This window comes from Mus caroli, chromosome 3 (genome assembly GCF_900094665.2).
Source record: "Mus caroli chromosome 3, CAROLI_EIJ_v1.1, whole genome shotgun sequence".
Classification (NCBI taxonomy): Eukaryota; Metazoa; Chordata; class Mammalia; order Rodentia; family Muridae; genus Mus; species Mus caroli.
The window spans coordinates 19584662-19606084 of NC_034572.1; the positions used below are offsets into that span (position 1 = coordinate 19584662).

The 21423-nt window shown below is 35.6% G+C and overlaps 1 protein-coding gene across 2 annotated transcripts in view; it reads right to left on the reverse strand.

Moving 5' to 3' along the window:
* Naaladl2 (N-acetylated alpha-linked acidic dipeptidase like 2) overlaps positions 1–21423 on the reverse strand; it is a 1234236-nt gene that overhangs the window by 363372 nt on the left and 849441 nt on the right. For both annotated transcript variants that reach the window (XM_029474777.1, XM_021158905.2), the window contains exon 7: positions 1982–2074. In XM_029474777.1, coding sequence (XP_029330637.1) covers positions 1982–2074 — 93 coding nt within the window. The remainder of the gene's footprint in view (positions 1–1981; positions 2075–21423) is intronic.

The window sequence follows — 21423 nt, forward strand, 5'->3', positions numbered from 1 at the left end:
TGTATATAGGCACCTGATGTCAAAACCAATGACTTCATTTTGATTCTGGAACCCACATGACAGCTGCAAATTGTCCTTTGACTTCTGTATTTGAGTACTGGCACCACTACCCTTATTATATACACAAGAACAGTATCTTACCTAAAGTATCTGTCATAATTTAAGTCATACATCTACTTGGAATAAAGGAAGTATCCTTTGACCACATGGGGAGAACGATGGCTATACGAATTATAATGGTATAGAATCTTTTAAAATTTCAGTACTGAACTGGAACAACCAATGAGACAATCTTCCAACATTTGCTTAAGATATGTGTAATGGGATATAAACTATATGCAACATTATATTATTATAGTTCAAACATTAAATACTTGGGCATTTATTCACACATGCCCAAGAATTTAATGTTTGAAAGTTCTGCTAGAGATAGGCTGTATTCTGAATAAATTAACAATGTCAGTTTCTAGTTTTAGCATCAGCAAATAAAATCTCATAAACAAGTAACATTTTATTTTATTTTATTTTATTTACATAGAATTCAAAAATTTTGCATTGAATTGTTTGGTAGTTTTAAGTTTCTTTAGCATGAATTCAGTATACTTTTTGAACAACTGTGTGTTTTCCTGTAATGAGTTACAAATGAAACAGTGTTAATAAATATTTTCATACTTCAGTTGAACTTGCTTTGTGAAAGACACATACATTGGTGAAATATAAGCATATGGATTTCCAAGATTATTTGTGTTTCTGTCTAAGGATGCTCTGATGACAGGTTGTGCAATAAAGGAACTATGGAGCCTAAGTACACTGCATGAAATGTTTAAGAGTTGGCTGTCAAGAAATAGGGAGGAAATAAAACTTGATTTCAAAATTCTCTGGGTCAGCAATTAGGTCAATATAACTAGTGCCATGGAGAAGAATAATTCTCCAAGGAGAAATTGAATAAGTGTCCCAGTCATATCCACAGAAGTGGCTTGAGTGCAATAAAACCTTAATGGTGCTCTAGGGATGGCAGATTGCTGAGTGAATTAAAGCTGTTAGCTAGCCCACAAGCTTGATAGGCTGGGGTCAATCCCTGGAACCTGTGATGGGAGGACTGTAGTAACTCCCAAAAGTTGTCCTCTGCCATGATCCTCTCTCTGTCTCTGTCTCTGTCTCTGTCTCTGTCTCTGTCTCTCTCTCTCCCTCCTTCTCTCTCTCTCTACAATAAATAGAAGTTTCACAAAATAGAACAGTTGCAACCTCTCTATATGTAATGATTTGTGACCCAGCTTTGTGATGAGATAGAGTATGCCAACATGAGTCTTTTAATTGATATATGTAACAACTATGTTTATCCTTATTTTTAGACTGAAGATTCCTTCAGCAGTTCATAAGTAGTAAAATATTTAGTATATAAATAGATAATCATTTCCATAAAAATATTTGACAATAAAAATTACAGACATTGAGCATAACTATGGGTCAAACATATATCTGACAGAGATTAACATTAGAAGCATTTACTTTGAGACCAGATTTGATTTGTTTTCAAAAAGTACATCATTAAAACCTATGATACTTTCTTTTAAAACTATAGGCAACATTATATTATTATATATTCAAACATTAAATTCTTATTTCATTAAACTAAAAAAATCATAATATCATGGTAAGTAATATAAAAATATTGCCTATTGTGGGTGTATGTGTATGTGCATATATATATATATATATATATATATATATATATATATNTGTGTGTGTGTGTGTGTGTGTGTGTGTGTGTCTGTGAATATATATTGTATATATGTATGTATATATGTGTGTGTCTGTATGTGTGTATATGTCTGTATGTATACATATATTTAGAAATATATACATGTTATATATATTTTATATTATATATTATATTTAGTAGGATATTGACCTTCACAGAGGAGAAGTTTGTTTGTTTCATATGAATTATGGACTATTATAACTATTTAACCATACTTACCTGGTGATGTCAAGCCTCTTAGGTATCCAACAACATTAGACACTGTTTTAAACTGTGTGACTGTCTGTACCTGCAAACTGACAGTTCTCTTTTCTGTAAAAGAAGAAATTAAAAAAAAACTTACTTTTCTATATTCTAGTGTGTGTTCCCCTCTAAATATTAGAATTTGTTTTTTTAGTACCATCAGCAAAATAATTCCATGAAATTCAATTTTTCTCACATAGCTAAAGTTATACTTTTTGTTGACAAGCATTAACAATGTTTTAGACAGACACTGTTTTAGGTATGTTAATTCATGATGACTTTGAGACTACTGCTTGTTTCCTGCATTTGAAAGCCATGGAGAGACATCTCTATACCTCATATTTGTTATAGCACAGGCTCCAAATCAAGAACATGCAGGTAATTGTTGCTGTTGTTGAGAAAGTTACACTTTGCAAAAAGAGACAGAGGATAAAGGGAAGATACAAATGGTTCTGTAAAAGTTAATACTTTCCTATCTTCATAAAAGGACAACACACATTTTCTCTGTGGGACTCGCTGTTATATTAAGAGTTGAAAAGAGTATATAAAATATTTTACAAGTTAACATCTCTAATTTACATTTTCAAATATATACCCTATTTTCAGAGATTGTATAATAAATCCGTACTAATTTCTCTACTTTTTTAAAAAATATTTTATGTATTGCATGCATGTGTTTTTAGGTACCACATGTGTGCACTGCCCATGAAGGACAACCAAAGGCATTGAATTCCTAGGGACTTGAGTTGATAATTTAGGGTTGGGTTACTTTGCTTGGTTTAGCTTAGAAAGCACTTCCTTGTAGCTGGCTCAGCAGGCAAAGGTAATTACTGCTTGGACTGGTGATCTGAATTCTATACCTGGAACCCACATAGTAGAAGGAGAGACCTGATTTCAGGACATTGTCCTATGTCCTTTGTGCATATTCCATGGTTCTTATGTGCTCCTTCCAATAAATAAAGAAGTGTAATAAAAAAATTATGAAGGTGGAAACAGCTTCATGATTTAATTACATGTAATTCACATGCTCTTAAATATGTGAAACTACAATTGAATTTTTCAGATCAGATCCAGGTGTTAGACAGTTGAAACTCAACTGTTATTTTATAATTTACTGAATAGTTTGTCTTACTGAAACTGCAGTCATGTAGATTTCTAATATTTATGGGTATATTTTAAATTTTCTCTATGTCTTGTTTTAACCTTGGCCCTAGTATCTGAATTAACATAGCTTTTGCATCATCACATTGTCTCCATAAAATTATTTTGAACTGCTATTTTCATATGAAATTTAATACTAATTTTTTAAGTTTCATGTAAACATTGTTGGGAGACATTTCCTTAGTGTAGAAAGGCAACCACAGACCTATATAAGAAAACGATACTCACTCTAGTCTTCACCATAAAATACTTTTTAGTTGCTATCATGTCCCTTTATGTCTGTCAATAGAATTTTATATTTTCTCCTCAAGAGTTTTGTAAAACTACAATTGAGTTTATTTTTATGGTTTTGTACATATTTCGCCAATTTCTAAAAATTATTTTATTTATTTACACCCCAACTGTTACCCCTCCGTTTCTCTTCCCATTCTCCCTGTCTCTTGCCTCTGAATGCATGCTCTCCCTCACCAAGTTTCCTCCTCCTTCCCCAGGCTAAAGTCTCTCAAGGATTAGGCACATCCTCACCCACTGAGGCCAGGCAGTCCTTTGCTTATATGGGTAGAGGGGCTTGGACTAGCACATGTGTGCTGTCTGGTTCACCACCCAAATTTTAACAATTTACATTACAAATAAGAATGCTCTTTAATTTCTTACCGTTCATTTATAAGAACATTTCTACCTATCCTTCAATGTGACACAGGGTCCACAGAGATCTTAATTTGGGTAATTTTCAAGGGAGACAATTGGTTTTGCTTTGGTCTCTTTTATGTGCATATGTATCTGTGCACATGTTCTTGTGCACATAAGCATGCACATCTGTGTGTATACATGTGGAAACTAGAGTTTGACAACAGGTTGGCATATGGTATCATTCTCTATTGTTCCTTTATTGATTTTCATGTTTATGTGTCTGATGACTATGCTTTTTTTTCATGTGTGTGTGTGGGGGGGGGCACATGGGCTTGCACACTCACACACACACATACTATGTGTACCTGAAATTGGAGATCTGATGTTGATAGCAGGAATTTTTCCTTGATCACTGTCTACCTTAATCATTGAGACAAGGTCTTTCAGATGAGCCCATAGCTACATGATAGAATTTGTTTCACCAGTTTGCTCTGTAGATTCCAAGTGCAGAAAAAACCTAATAAGCCAATATGCCCAATCAGCTTTTTACTTGGGTTCTGGGAATACAGTCTCCATTCTTTACAGTCATGTGGCAACTTTTTGACCACTGACCTGTTTCTAGCCCATTTTTCATTGCTGAGCAGTCTTTCCAGCCTCTCTTTACTGTCAGACAAGGTCTCTCACTTCTCTCTCTTAACCTGAAGTTCATCTCCTGGCTAGAAAGACTGACAAGGAAAACCCAGGTATCCTCCTGTCTCTGCCTCCAAAGGAAGAGATCACAAATATTACCCACTGAGCAATCTCCTTACCCTATTATTTTGTCCTGGAGCCCATGCAGACAGACAGAAATGGGGCAAAACCAGCATTCTTTGATATTTGTCTTTTATTATTAACTTAAGTAGAATGTTTTTTAACATTTTATCTTTTAAAACATTCTTGATATATGTTTTCTGGGAATGCCTTTTATCAAATTAAGAAATTCACTCCTATTCTTACTTAGCTAAGAGGTTTTCCCATAAGAAGATGTTGAAGTCATCTATTGTTGAGTCATCTATGGAGATAGCCAGAAATGTTTCACTTTAAAACACTGACAGATGTATGTACTTCTAGAATGAGCAGTTTTGTCAAGACATGTCCTTTAGTTGGTGTTATTTTCACACACAAAATATACATATACAAATGCAAACCTGTTTTGGTAACATCACAACTCCATTTTCTACATTACTTTTGTTATGTGCATTATACAAACTTCCAAATATTTCAGGGTATTTTATTCCTCTTAAAATACTATGAGATTATAAAATGTGGGTAATATCTCTTCTACTGAAAAAGGTAAGATTCACAAAAGTATGGCCTTGTTGGGGTGTGTCACGGTAGTCATTGGCTTAAGACCCTTATCCTAGCTGCCTGGAAGTCAGTGTTCCACTAGCAGCCATCAGGTGAAGATGTTGTACTCTCAGTTCTGCCTGTAACATGCCTGCCTGGATGCTGCCATGTTCTTGCCTTGACAATAATGGACTGAACCTCTGAACCTGTAAGCCAGTTCCAATTAAATGCTGTCCTTGTAAGAGTTGCCTTGGTCATGGTGTCTATTTACAACAGAAAAATCCTAACTAAGGCAGAAGTTGGTAACAGGGACTTAGGTATTTCTGTGATAGGCCTGACCATGCTTTTGTTTGAAGGAATGTAGATTTTGGGACTTTGGAAAGCAGTGGAATGCTTTAAGTTGGGCTTAATAGGCTATCCTAGTAGGACTATTTAAGACTTTGTTGCTGAATATAATTTGAAGTGTGCAGACCAGGCCCAAGAGGTTTCAGTGGAGAAGAACTTCAGTATGTGGTCTAGAGGCTGTTTTTGTGGTATTTTGGTGAAGAACATGGCTGCCTTTTGCCCTTGTCTGAGGAGTCTGCCTGAGACTAAGGTGAAGAGACTCAGATTAATCACGTTGACAAAGGAAGTCTCAGAAACACCCATCATAAACTTTGTTCTCTGGTTAAGTCTTGTGAAGAGCATTTTAAACAAGCATTGCAAACTTAGAAAGGAAAAGTATCAAATATATGGTTCAAGCATTAAAAGGGCACCAGGAAGTGAAATGGAACTGAATCCTATGTTCTAGGAGGTAACAGATGAAGTGATTTTGGGGCAAGATCCTACCAAGCAAAGTTTATTAGATCTAGGCATAGTGGTACACAGCTTGTACTGGCTAGTTTTGTGTCAACTTGACACAGCTGGAGTTCTCACAGAGAAAGGAGCTTCAGTTGAGGAAATGCCTCCATGAGATCCAGCTGCAAGGCATTTTCTCAATTAGTGATCAAGGGGGAAAGGCCCCTTGTGGGTGGGACCATCTCTGGGCAGGTAGTCTTGGGTTCTATAAGAAAGCAAGCCGAGCAAGCCAGTGGAAGCAAACCAGTAAAGAACATCCCTCCATGGCTTCTGCATCAGCTCCTGTTCCCTGACCTCTCTGAGTTCCAGTCCTGACTTCTTTTGGTGATGAACAGCAATGTGGAAGAGTAAGCTGAATAAACCTTTTCCTCCCCAAGTGCTCCTTGGTCATGATGTTTGTTCAGGAATAGAAACCCTGACTAAGACACACCTTTAATCCTAGGAAACAAAGTGAAGCAGATCTCTAAATTCAAGGCCAGCCTGGGAAAAAGCAGGTTCTAGGTAAAGAAAAGATTAAATCCAGGCTTGGTGGTACACACCGTTTATCCCAGCATTACATGAGACAGAGCCATGCAGTCCTCTGAGTTCAAGGTCAATCTACAGAGCAAGCTCCAGGAAACAAAGCTTAGGTAATGAGGGAGTTGGAAAACAGAAAGTTGGTGATAGAATAAGGGGGGCATGTTCCAGCCCCAGAAACAGTAGAACACAGCATCTTCAGTCATGTGGCTCCGGCTTTAGAGTAAAAAATAGAAGAGACTACTGGGACAATTGATGCTGGTTAGTTGGAGTAAAGAATTAGTCATGAAAGAAGACACCAGTATCATAGAAGTAAAATCTTCTGGGATGTGTTTTCTGAGAGCACAAAGGAACTGTGTTCCAGAGATAGCCAAGGTTGTACCTAGTGCTACAGCTGGACTTGGTAATGAGTAAGGGTCAACCAGGTCATACTGGCTTTGAAGCATGAAGGGGTCATGAAGAGCCACTGAGGCTTGGTACTGTGAGAGGCCATGGAAGGCCAATGGTGAAGTGACAGACTCCATTGTAGTTGATGGCCAAGGACTGAAAGGATAATGGAAAGGAGTTGAGGCCTGACACCATGAAGAGAGCCTATGAGAGGCTATTGGTGAAGCCTAGTTGCAGCAGAAGTTCCCAGTGTATTGAGATAACAGTACCATGGAATGACCACCAAGAACAGCAATGGCATTGGAGTGGGTCAACCTGAGCTTAGAGTGCTACAGAGGACAGAGGTGGAGAAGTGAAGCCAGCCCTTAGAAGGAGCCAAGAAGATTATGTGTGGATCTCAGACACTGGAACAAGAAGCTGTAATATTGAACTTGCCTGGGAGACCCAAGATAGTCAAGATGCCAGAGACATGGGCTATCTGCTGAGGAAAGTTGATAACGAGGAGTGGAAATAGCACAGGAGAAAGAAGTTTGTTGCAATCAACAGACACAAAAAAAGGAGTTGGAAATCTCAAAACTGCTTTGACATTAGACATGGAGATGTGTTTGTAATTTGCCCAGCTGGCTTCCTGTCTTGTTTTAGGAATTAAAATTAAGTGATTAGATGAATCTCAGAAGAGAAATCGAACTTTAGACTTTTAACACAGTTGAGACTGCTATAGACTGTGGGGGACTTTTGAAGTTGGACTAAATGTATTTTGCATTATGTTATGTTTACGTATGGTCTCCATAGACTCTTATGTTTGAACTCGCCTATGGGGGACAGGGAGTGGAATGCAATGGTTTGTATATGCTTGGCCCAGGAAGTGGCACTATTAGGAGGTGTGGCCTTGTTGGAGTAGGTATACCATTGTGTCCATGAGCTTAAGACCTTCATCCTAACTGCCTGAAAGTCATTCTTCCACTAGCAGCCTTCAGATGAAGATGTTGAACTCTCAGCTCTGTCTGTATCATGTCTGCTTGGATGCTGCCATGCTCTTGCCTTGACAATAACTGACTGAACCCCTGAACCTACAATCCAGCCCTAGTTAAATGTTGTCCTTATAAAAGTTGCCTTGGTCATAGTGTCTATTCACAATAGTAAAACCTTAACTAATTCGTCTCAAATTTTATCTAAATATATTATTTATATTAACATAATTTCTTCATGTAAATGATTTGCTCACTGATTTTTAATCTTAATATGATCATAAATTTAAGTGTATATACTTTCTATGTAGTTGTAAAATGTTAATGTTTATATAGAGAGACAATATTTTGCAGATACTTTTTTAACATTTCTATTAAAACATCTGCCCAATACATTATATATATATATATATATATATACATATATATATATATATATATAAAGCTAGTATTGTTTTAACATCATTTTCTTACATAATTATGCATATCAAATAAACTCTATAGGCGACTGATACACTAGTATGAAATAAGATTTGTTTGTGACCTATAGATTAATTTAGGTAATAGATGATAAAACATTTTAGAAATATTCAGTAAAAACAATGTGTATACTATTTAATAATTTTAGGCTTCTGTATACATTTCCAGTGTTCAAATTTGAAATTTATGTAATGTTGATTATTCTAACAGTATTTCTTGTGTTCTCTACTAATAATTGCAAAATTAATACTCTTTTCTTTAATGATAATGAATTTATCATATTACTCTAGCAATGTTGTAGGATTTTTATTTATTAAATCTTTTGTCTCTGTCAGTTTCTGTGAGTGTGTTTGTGTGTGCTCATGTGCACACACTCACATGAGTGTACACACACGTGTGAGTATATGTTCTGGTGAGCATGGCCATGTGTGTGTATGTAGGTGGAGAGGAAAGGATAACCTCACCTCAGGAGGTTTTTCTCAGGAGCTATCCTAATTATTTTTTGAGGTAGAATCTCTCAATGACTAGGAGTTCTTGAAGGAAGTTAGGCTTTGTGGCCAGTATGCCTTAGGGATGTACATTTCTTTGTCTCTCTAGCACTGGCATCATTAGCAGGCACTGCCACACCAGACTTTGTTAAGAGTTATATGGGGATATAACTTGGATTTTTTTTTTTTTTTTTTGCCTTTGAAGCAAATTCTTTACCAGCCTAGCTGTCTCTCTATAGGACTGTAAAAGACAGTCTGGTTCCTGGTTGAGCTAAGGTTGGAAACCCCGGAGATCCTGAGGGGACAGTAGGTTTTTTGCCATGCTTCTGGACATCAGGCTCCTGACACAAGGCCGCAGTTCTTCATAATTTGTGGCCATTAGTCACAGTAAGGGCAACACCTCAAGCCACTCCACAGGTAGAGGACATGACCTGTTGTCATGTAGCCTCAAGACAGATCTCCATTTTAAGGAGGCACCTAAAGGCCTAGAGGCATAGCCAATAAACTTTCCTTCCCAGACATTCCTCCCTGCAAAAGGTATTTAACCTCAGGCCCACCCTGAGAAAGTAGGTTACACTTTTACGCATTGCCACTCTCTGCCATGGTAGTAAATGCCTTAAAACCATGGACTGTCTCTTTTCATTGGGATTCACAGTGGGGACCAATGGAACAGGCCTCTGTCTAAAAAGCAGGCCTGTAATCTCGCACAGAAGGACTCTCAGTGCCCTCATCCATGGCCTGCACCAAGCCAAGACTCCCACCAAACAAACCAATACTCTCTCCTCCCCACAGGACCAATGGAGGTCTTCTCCCTTTGTCCCTTCGGCCCCACTAGACCCAGCCTATGGGCCCTCACTCCATTCAGAGCTCTTCCTTGGCTTCAAGTGGGACCTGTATTCTCAAGAGCCTGAGAGCCAGAAAGCCCCAGCCTCCCTACAGAGACCCCCCTGAGCCAGCTGCAGCAGTCAAAACTCTCCAACCATACCTTCAAGAGCAGTCCAAGGGACACCCCATAACCCAACATCTCTCCACTCTCCAAAATGCTGTATATACATATGATGGATTAATTTTGTGTGCATTGTTTTCTAAAGCCTTCTCTTTACTGCCCAACAAAATACTATTGTAACCAACCAATCTTGCCTTTCTTTGTGTTCCTCTGGTGAATTTTCCCATAGCTATTGTTTCTGCTAGGAAGAGTAGCTTTGCCTAAGCAGCTTCTCATGTAGTCTTTTGATGGAATCAGCAGTAGATGCACCATCACATCATCAGTTCAGCCAATTAGCACAGAGTCAGGGCAGGGGCTAAGAGATACTGCTTCACTTACACTGCAATCTCTCAGGTAACAGAACAACTTCTGCAAAGAACAGGTCCAAATAATGAAATCGTCACATAACTACATTTCACCTTTTTCTATTTATTTATAGTCTCATATATTTATGCCCTAATACATATTAGTGTATTATTCCATACCCATATTTGAGTAGATAGAAAGATATAGATATAGAAACACAATCTATTTTCTTTCACTTAAATAGGACCAAGATCATACTTTAAATTTTAGTAACAAATCTCTCTAAAAATTTGGCTAACCTGACATTCTAAGGGCCAATTTACCACTGCTGCCATTACTACAGTAAACAACCCACTGAGAAGGCAAAGTGCCTCTTCAAAGAAGCAGCAATAGACATCCTGTATTTTGGACAAGGAATAATTTAGCTCTCTGCAGCACATTCTACAGTTCAAATTAGAGAAAGCAACAAAAAATATGCCTAAAGGGAAAATGAGTTAGAAAATAATGATAAATATGCGGCCGTTCAAATGGGAAAAGATTATTGAGAAACATTAACACAGTGCAAGTGATACAGATAGGATCCATAGGACACATGTAATGGCTGCACTCAGATCACATACACAGACACTGTGAGGACAGAGTCATTACCAAGTTGGACAGAAACAAGGTTAGTCAGGCCTCCCTATGCCTGCTGGGCTGAAGCTCTATTGCAAAGAGATTTCAACACCTTTCCTTTTCAGGTATTTATTTTCTTCTCTAAATCTCCAGAGATGGTCCTTGTAAAATCCAAGGATTTTTTTTTCTTCCTAGAACAGCATCTAATAAGAAAGAATCCCTTGATACAGAAACTGCCCACAGAACTGGCAGAAAATGGAGGTGGTTTAGAAAAGTTTTGTAACACCTGGAGAAATTTCCACTTAGCCCATTGACTCAGGAAGGTGTAGACTGGATCCTGACCCTAAGCTGTGTTCTCCCATAATTCATGTTACATAGATGGCCACAAGAGCTCACATATGAGATGAACATGCACCCCTAAACGAAATGGCACAATAAACTGCTATTGGACCCCATAAAGTAGCTACATTTTAACACATATGATTCCATAAATGCTGTAACTGAAACCTGGTAAACACCCGAACATGTTAACAATGAAGAACAAGGCTACAATCATTAAATAATTGTTATATCAAGTAAAATAATTCTAAGAAAAATACCAAAAGAAAGACTGTTTATGAAAAAAGAATAGATACAAAGTCTTGAAGCTAACATGGAGAAATACTTCTAAAAAATCAACAGAGGTGATAGAAACAGAAACCAAGCAAGTACAACTAAAAGATATAATAAATAAAAATGAGAGCTGTATAAATGATATCAAAAGCAGTTTATGAAGGGGGGACAAATAGTGAGAAGAATTGAAAAATTATAGAAAAAAAAACCATATATTTTAGAGTAAAGTTTAAAAGACAGGAGAAAAAGACTGTGAAAGTTGCCAAAATTAATACCAAGTAACTGGTGAAAACACACACAGGGTGGAAAGCAGGCAGGGAGAGACAGACAGAGACTGAATCAGCAGCAGGAGGGCTCACTGAAGGTTGGGAGGCAGGGAGGGAGAGACAGACTGGAGCAGTAACAGGAGGCAGAGATAGAAAGAGAATGGGAAATAAAACAAGTCAGGGAACTGATGAGGTTAGGAAAAGACTTTGAGAACACGGGTGAATGTAAGAGCTGACAACATGTGCTGGTCACAACTGGAATCTGAGGATGTGGTAGCTACTTTATGGCAGTAACAGGCAAAACATTAGTGGAGGATGAAGAGTTCCTAGAAGTGAGTGTCTGGCCTGTCAGACTATAAAGAGGTGAGAAGGATGTCCTTTGGAGACAGGGGAGCAACATCAACTGATTACATACAGACAGTGTGGTCTCATTACTTAGCACATGTAATATCAGGAGAAGCAAATATCTGTCATGAGAAGGCCCTACATGAGATGGAAAAGAATAGGTGATCAGTGGAGATAGATCTATGTATTACTGGTAGCTGTATGGATGGTTAGTTAGAGGATATGCACCAAGTTATCAGCAATATCAATGTATTGACATATTTTATATATTTGGGCTAAAATATCATATGAAAATAACCATTTTATAAGCCTTATTCTTTGAGTGGTATTGGAAAGAACTTTCCCAAGACCACAACATAGGGAGCATACAAATATTACTTTCTAGACAGGAATCTCTCTTAAAGAATCATTTTTTTAATTTCTTTGAGAAATATCTGTCAGCAAGGATGAAATTGAAAAGTACAAGATAATCTTAAAAATCCTATTATACCAGACACTAAAAAATGCTTCTAGAAGACACAGAATAAAGGCTGATGTTGCAATGCTGGGCAAGGTTTGATAATTGTATTTAAAATATAAAGTATTTACTTGTGAATTTTGAAACAGTAAACACACAGAGTCAGGAGGAAACTAATGGGAGATGATGAGGAATAATTTGAAGGGAGTGATGTGGAGGGTAAAATTCATTAGAACAAATTATATACATGAATAAAATTATCATACATTAAAAAGTTGGAGAAAATTAAAAAAATATTTCCTGACTTGTGTATATTAAATATAATTCAAGTTTGTAAAATTCCATTAAAAGATGTGATTGAAAAGAAAATCAAGGAAACTAGTTGTGTTGTTGCATGACTTGTGATACCAGGACTTACAAATAGAAGTGGAGAATAAAGATTTCAAGGCCAGCCTGGTCTACACAGTGAGCTCAAGAAAAGCTTGTGATATCTATCTATCTATCTATCTATCTATCTATCTATCTATCTATCTATCTATAGTATATAAAGTGTATATAATATGTAAATGATATGCATATTATATATAATATGTATATAATATATATATATAAACAAACAGATTCAGGCACTAATGAATAGACTTAACAAGTTGTTTTTATGCATGTTTTCATTTATATGTACGTGTAACAATGTTGCTTAAAGAGGAGAAGGCTTTGAATTGAGGGGGAAGTATAAGAGAAAGGATGGGAATGAAGAAATGATAACACTACCTTTTAATTCAAGTGAAAGAAAGGCACTGGTAATAGAGCTGAGTGGTAGGTACAACACTGGCACAGCACATGGGAGACAAGTCGATATGCAGGAGAGCAAAATTATTTAAGTAAAATAAAATGGCAGTGGGAAAGGAATAGCTGATATTTTAACAACTTTCAGAATTTTCAAAGAACTAACAATCAAAGCCAACATGCAGGCTTCAGTTAAATTCTGATTTGATGAACCAATATTTCTTTTTAGATAACAAAGACATTTAAACTTGAAGCACTAGAAAAATTTACAAAATGTCAATCTGGTTAAACATGATTGGGGTCACAATTATCAGATTTTCATTCCATTTTTTTTTAACTTCTATGGAAGCATTCATTGAAATCCATAAAATTTTCTTTGGAAAACTTTGGTAATAGGAGCAGCATCGTGGTAATGTGTCAGAGCAAAGGCAAAAACAAAAAGAAAATCTGCCTAAAGTTGTATAATCAGTTCAGGGTTTTGTTTAAACTGTTGTCTCTGAACTTGACTATGGTAGCAAACTTCCACAATAAAATAGTTAAGCTAAACCCAGAAAAGGTAGTATTTTATTATAACTTATTGAATTAGTTAGGAAAATATATCCTAATTAAACAATAATTCAACATTAATGTTTATAAATAAAGAAAATTCCAATCAAATTAGAAAAAAATTCCTTCACCATAGTGAAATTGATACATGTAACACAGCAATGTCATCAGTAATTAGGTCAGTGCTCCTACAATAATGAAGAATGATGGGTAGAAGTAGTATAAATATAAGCAGGATGGATAGATAAGTTCAGTCATGGTTTGAAAAAGAAAAGTGGAAATGGATGCCTTTAGTAAAAACAACAACTTAAGCAAGGTAGTAGTAGGTCCAGTTTTAGAGCAAAATGACACTATTTATCATATAGAAGATGCAATTGGAAAGATACAGCATTGCTATTGTCGGTTTCCATAGTCTGAAAGTATTCATTGGAAAGTTGTAGACAGGGTAACCTGAAGAACTGGTCTGCCCTCTTTAAAATGAAATGAGAGAAGTCAGATTCAGGGAGATGGAAGCAGGGGCTGCGCTGAGCATCCTATGAGCCTTATTTGAGATCCCTGCAACTGGGACATTATTGAAATGATAGACTCCAATTGAACGGGGCCAGTGGAGTTTGTAGCGGAAAGATGTTATTGGTTATAATGGTTGTGTTACTACTTATGATTGTATTATCGGTTATAATAGTTATGCTATTTGTTCTGATGTAGGAACAAGTTTGCTTTTCAGTTGCTAATAAACATGTACTTTTTTGTTATACTTTCAAGCTTCCATTTATACTAATTTTATTTCAAAATGAAAAAAACAACTCTTGAAATTTGGCTTGAGAAAGTTTTTGAAAAGACTTAACTGCAATGTATTATTTAAATACTCGGCGCACATATGTGTGGATGTCCAGCTCCTTCCATTACCTTTCCAACTCACTTTACTGAATGGTTTCCATCTTTCATGTTGCAAAATGACACTTTTAAAATATTACATCTGAAGTTCAAAAGATTCCAACGTGACAAAAATTTGATTCACTCAGAAATGTTTCTATTCAAATAGTGTGAGTTCCGTCCAGAGTTGAGAGACATGAAAGAGAGTGGTCCTCTCTAATCATTAATTCCACCTGTTTCAGAAAAATATCTGCTACAGATGTATATTCTAAAGACAACAGTGTCTTTCATTTTGCCCATTGTATAGGTCAACTGGTTCTTAGTCTTTGTCTTACAACACTAGCAAGGCTGTGTTTACAACCAACAATAGCAAATATTTTGGAAATACCCCAAAGTTTTCTACAGAAATATGAAGAATCACACTTGCTGCCAGCTTCAACTTTCAATTATAGTAATTAAGCTTCCCTTGCTTTCCTAAACACAGTTCTTTCTATATTTTCTGATTGTAATAGAAATCTTGTCCATTTGCTATCCTTAAGAATTTCGGAGATGAGTTAAAAGTAGAATTTCTACTAAGATTGGGGATTTGCTCTCTCTCTCTCTCTCTCTCTCTCTCTCTCTCTCTCTCTCTCTCTCTCTGTGTGCTCAGCTTTTCTACAATTCATGGGGATTAAAGGTTGCTATAGACTCATGCTTTCAATAATTTGTGTTTGGTAATCTTTTAAAAACATCAATTATTTACAAAAAAATGCATAATATTAGCTTATGTACTGTGGCAGATCAGTCAATCATTTTTTCAAGGAAGGATTGTAGCTGGTCTTATTTTCAGTAAGCGCGCACACACATATTGACAACAATATTCATACATGTGAATAAGTTTGCATTTGAAAAAATGTACATTTTCCTTTTAGTTAGTAATGTATATGTAAAGACATTTTGATAACTATAGCTATCAGGAAGGGAAGCAAAACCTTTTTAAAAGATAAATAAACCTTAAAAATTTTAATTTTCCTATACTTACATTAACCTGATTTATTTATTTTGCAGTTTAATTGTTGGTTTATAATCCACTTTTTTTATAAGACATAATGTTTCTTCAAACCAACAGTATTGGGATAAAATTACATGTAATTAAGGATTTTAAATATAATGAAATATTTGAAACATTCTGATATATATATATATATATATATATATATATGTGTGTGTGTGTGTGTGTGTGTGTGTGTGTATAGCCATCATCCCAACTAGTGTATAGAACATTTATACATTCCAGGCTTCTGTGCCACTTTATAAGCAGGCCCCTGTCCCAATACCAGGAAATTACTGGTGTGGGTTTTCTCACCATGACTATATGCATGATATCATGAGTGCATGCATGTGAAATGTTCAAACTAAGCAGATCCACCCATTAGTTTTGTTGTATAAAATATATAGGAAAAGAGTTAAGATGTGTGTTTTCTTGTTTTCTGGATTCTTTCTTTTTGCAAAACCTTTTTTTGTAAGAGTGAAATTTGAGAAAATGTGTTGATTTCCCACATCATTCTACCAAGCCTCTACAACTCACAAATCACTGGGTCCATCAGAAACCTAATCTTCTGGAAACCCGCCTGATCTGCACAGTTCCCACTTGTCTATCAAAATCTATTATTCACACGGTTTCATACCAGTGTCCCAGGAGAATGGCTTTTGTGAAACCCCATCATTCTGGATCCCAGAATGTTGGATTCAGGTAGACTATAGCCAGTGGAAAGCCTCTGCAATGATCAATAGGTTTCGGATATGAAAAATTGGAGGATTAACATTACATTACTCTCCTTGGATGACGTCTCACTAGCAAAGTGTACAGTGCTTAACCAAAAGACACAGCTTTTCTCATGGAAGTTCAGAGTGTTGATAATCCCTGTAACTGTCTTCATAATTAATAGCTGTTTGGATTTAGAGATAGCAGTAATTACTAGGCCAGGTAAAAGGTAGCAGCAATGACATAACTTTTCTGTTTGGCTTTGTACTATGACTTCTAAATGGCTTACTGGCTAAATGGCCATGTAGCATTCATTTTTAGTATATTATTTACTTTTATAATATCACCTCATAGAGTAAGTCAATTGATCTTTGTATAAATGCCAACTCATTTATTTTTGTTGCTAATTCACAGAGAAGCAATGTTTTTCTTTACTAGTAATGTGGTAGCCTGTGATAGTGGGTTACATTTCCCAGTAAAAATAATTCACAATGTCAAATAACATTTGATAAGAGTATTGTGAGAAATAGCAAACCTATTATTGAGTTAGAATGTGAAGACAAATAAATTTTAGAATGGATCTGTTTAGAAGCTAAGGGAATTTAATGAATCTGAGACACTGTCCTCACAGCCCTATGAGGTGCAAGGGTAGTAAGAGCCTATGGGTCCTGCAAAGAGGTCATCAGTGAAGACTGAAGTTCCAGTGTTATCCAGAGGCCTCCTCTTCACTTTAATTTGCTGTTTGTCGACTGATTGTGAAACTTCCTTCTTGTTGGCAAGCTGCAAGTTGGTTATACAGAAGGACAGTTACTGAAATTAAAGAAAGATCTAACTTTCCCCCAATAAATGACTCATTTCACTGAAAGAAAACAATGGCTCTCCCTCTATGAAGCAGGTTATATAATGGGCTGCCTTACTTAACTGTAATAAGGGGAAAAAAAGATAAGTTTTCATGAAGCAGAAAGGGATAAAAAGGATTCCTAGGGAGAAATTACTCCAGCAATCCCATAGGAACACATAATATTTATAACTTCTTATATATTCAAGGAAAAATATGATAGGAAATATAAACATAAAAATAAAAATATGTATCCTAGATAGAAATTCAAAATTAATTTTAGAAACCTAAGAACATAGAAATTATATTAAATGTATTAGAACAAATGCTCCAAAGCACTGCATTTAAAATGTGAATTATTTATTGAAGTTTGGTCTTTTACTATGGTGAATTCTGGTTGCTCCCTGAGACCTCATGCAGACCCAGATGATGCTATTTAACTTTGTCCCCCAAGTTATCCCTGTTTGGTGAATAAAGATGTTGACAGCCAATAACTAGACAAAGTAGACATAGGTGAGGTTTAAGACTCCTGGGCTTGGGTTCAGAGGAGAACTACAAGGTTGGAGAAAAGAAGATGGATAGAAGAGAGGCTGCCATAGGGTAAGAATCTTGATATAATAGCCATGAGGGTTGGCTAATTGGAGTTAAGAGCAGTTCAGATGACATGTGGAAAATTATATAATGGGACTGTTGGCTGGGAAATAGACATAATAATATAGAGGATAGATATCTACCCAGCTCTAATGCTGATTGAGGCTTATTGAATATATAAAGGTTGTGTGGTTTTTATCAGGGAACTAAATGGTCAAAGGTGGGGTAGAAACTCCCGATTGGGTTTAAATATTTTCAACAACAATTTATGGTTATTGAGACATATTCAAACAAGCATTAAGAATTACAAAACTTAAAAGCAAAAAGCAAAAATTAGTATAGCATAAAGTTAACCGAATACCAAAAATAATCAAAACAACGAGTAATTGCAAGCTAAACAATTTTCAAGTTAAACACATTTGAAGGCATGTGTTGCTAGGCAGAAAGAATATCAATTTATTCTGTGAGATGGATCTGCTAAATTGTAACAAATGTTTGTGATTTTAAACACCTAAGAAATGAGCTCAAAGCATATTAGGTAAAAAAAATTGACCCTCCAATGTAATAAACAAATTATACTCACAATTTGTAAGTAACTTTTCAGTTTACCAAGATATAGATTATTTGAACAGCCCAAAAGATAAATTTAGACCAAACTTAGTACATAGAATATTACCTATAAACTATATTGTCTACAAACTTTTCTACTACCTATAGGACACAGATCAGAAAACAGACTACAAGAGAAACCTCAGAGAATTGAAATATAGAAAGAAAGAAAGAAAGAAAGAAAGAAAGAAAGAAAGAAAGAAAGAAAGAAAGAAAGAAAGAAAGAAAGAAACAATAAGCAATGTTTTCTAATGAAGATTAGTTTATTCATCCTGGTCAATGAGATTTCATGTTTTAGTGTCTGGTAGCAAGGACATTGTACAGCCTGATAGATGGAAGAAGAGAGATGGCTTAATCTGAAAGCAGCCGCAAACACTTGTCAAGGAAGTATGTGTGTGTTGGCACAGAGACTTAAGGATAAGAAGCCATGGGCCTTAACAGCTTAGACATACAACATACAAGACATATTTGAACATCTGTAAAAAGAACAATAACCAAAAAATGTTGTAGTATAGCAGAATATAAAAACAGAGAGGCAGCAAGGAATTTCCAGTAGGCTGTAAATTTCTAAATTACAACATCTGTCCATTGTGGAAAACATCATCAAAGTTGATAGCATATGTTGTGTTAGATTTTATCATATGTATAAACTCCAAAGTTTAGTTGGATGTTCTGTAATTTGTCAAGAGCAGAGAGAAACCTTAAAAACAATAAGATAAAATATAAGAAAACTACAAAACTGACAAAAAAAATCACACTAAAATATTGGATAGTATAGGTGAAAATGATTCTGCTTCAAAGTGTGCATCTTAACTTGTCTTTAAGGGTTTAATAAACAAAAATATGCTGAATCTTTCCTAATAGCTAAGGGATAAAATAGAAAACTGGAAACCTGGGAAGTTCAAGGCAAATGACAGTACCGTCACCCTGGGTAAACCCTACCTTCACTCCCCAGGAAACAGGTCTGACTCTACTGTCTGTGGACTTTGGACAATAGGTCTCACACCTGTGTTCTCTATTTCAGATCCTTCATGAACAGTCCTTCAAAGGCAATTCTGAAGCTCTTTTTCCTTTTATCGAGGACTTCAGACTGGCAACTCATGAATGCTGATCTTTAGTTCCACAGCTACACTTCGCTTCCAGCCCAGACTCCCAGGTTCACTGAGCAGTTGGCTGGTAGAGAATTTAAAAAATGTATATATATATATTTCACTACTGAGGAGTATCAGTAATTACTAATAGGTAGCATTCATTTTGAGCCAGACATGTCTCTACTAATGTGATATAACATATTGATTTTAACTGATATATGCTATATAGAGTTGTATACACAGGTAAAATGATATCCATTTTTTCCTGGATATTTTCTTTCATATTGGTGACTAGAATAATAAAGCAAAAGTCTGGGTAAGAGCTTCCCATGGTCTGTATATTTAGGGCTTGGTCTCTAGAATGTGATGGCTTTGGTAGACAATAGTACTTGCAGGAGGAAGTGAGCTTTGTGGTAGTAAGCTTGACTGCCATAGATATATCCTGGGAGAAGAAAAAAGGACTCCCTACCCTACATACTCTCTCATTGTTTATAAGAAGGATTTAAAAGAAACCTCTCCTGATAGATTCCAGTGATTACTCTTTAGAGATGTAAAGTTGAACAGCAAAATGACCATAAACTAAAATCCTTTCTCTGTTAGCCAAAATCAAGTGATTTTTTTAATTTCAAATATTTCTATTACAGTATTTAAAAAATGACCAGTACAAAAAAACCCTATTGCAAAATACATTTGCAATATTTCTTCTGTTAAAAAAAATAGTCTACTGACATTCTTTTAGCATTTACGATTTAAAAGCTTAGCAACTTACGTTATAAACATATGAAGTCATGACAGTCTATCAACTCTATAATACTTCAGTGTCTAAGAACATATATTGTATCACAGGATGGATAGGTGATAGACTACAAGTTTTAATGATATATTCATAGTCTCCTAAAATTACTCTCATGGAGCAACCTTGAGGCAATGTGAATACTATTGACAGTCCCATTAGTATCATATGTAGCTAAAAATAGGTTTATGAATCCAAATGAGTAAACATTTCTTTTTAAGAACTATGCTGAATAGTTAAAATGAACTGTTTGTTGACAACTTTTTGTATAATAACAAAATATAACAAAATAACAAAAAATCTGTAAGGTTAGTATGTTAACTACATAGTGAGCTATCTGCTAAAGAAATGTAAATGGTTTTATTCAAGCAGCTACAAACAAACTAAAAAACAGCTATTTATAACACAATTGAAAGTTATAAAAACAAGTGATATAAGCAGTTAAATGTTGTGAAATTCTTCTAATGAAATTAATTTTCCCCAGAGAAGTTGATAAATTATGAGTAAGAAAATCAGAGCTATGTCACCATTTTTCTCTATATTTGAGTTGGTATGTTTATATTTTACATAGTTTACTTATACATAACTTGTTTTTACTCATAAATTTGATAACTTAACAAATATCCTCCCTCAAAATATTAAATTTATCTAATCTACCAAAATTCCTCTTTTAAACATGATGTGTGTATGTTTTCCATGTCAGTTACAACAATCTATATTTTTTTCTTTAATATTTTCACTGTATTCACAAGTCTTAAACATGAGCTCAAATTAATATTTAAAAATAATACAGTTATGTTCTGGGAGAACCCCAAGGAAAATGACTAAGAACATACTATATTAGTAGATAGGCTCTCCAAAGAGAGACCAAGAAAGGAATCCAAGCATATTCGATGGTTTATTCAATACAAATGATCTGTCTCTATTGAGGCAAAGGCAGTTTCTTTGACTCTTGGTTACTTTTTTTTAAAAGATATTTTATTATGTATTTTCCTCAATTACATTTCCAATGCTATCCCAAAAGTCCCCCATACCCTCCCCCCTTTCCCCCATTTCCCTACCCACCCATTCCCATTTTTTTTTTTTTTGGCCCTGGCTTTCCCCTGTACTGGGGCATATAAAGTTTGTGTGTCCAATGGGCCTCTCTTTCCAGTGATGGCCGACTAGG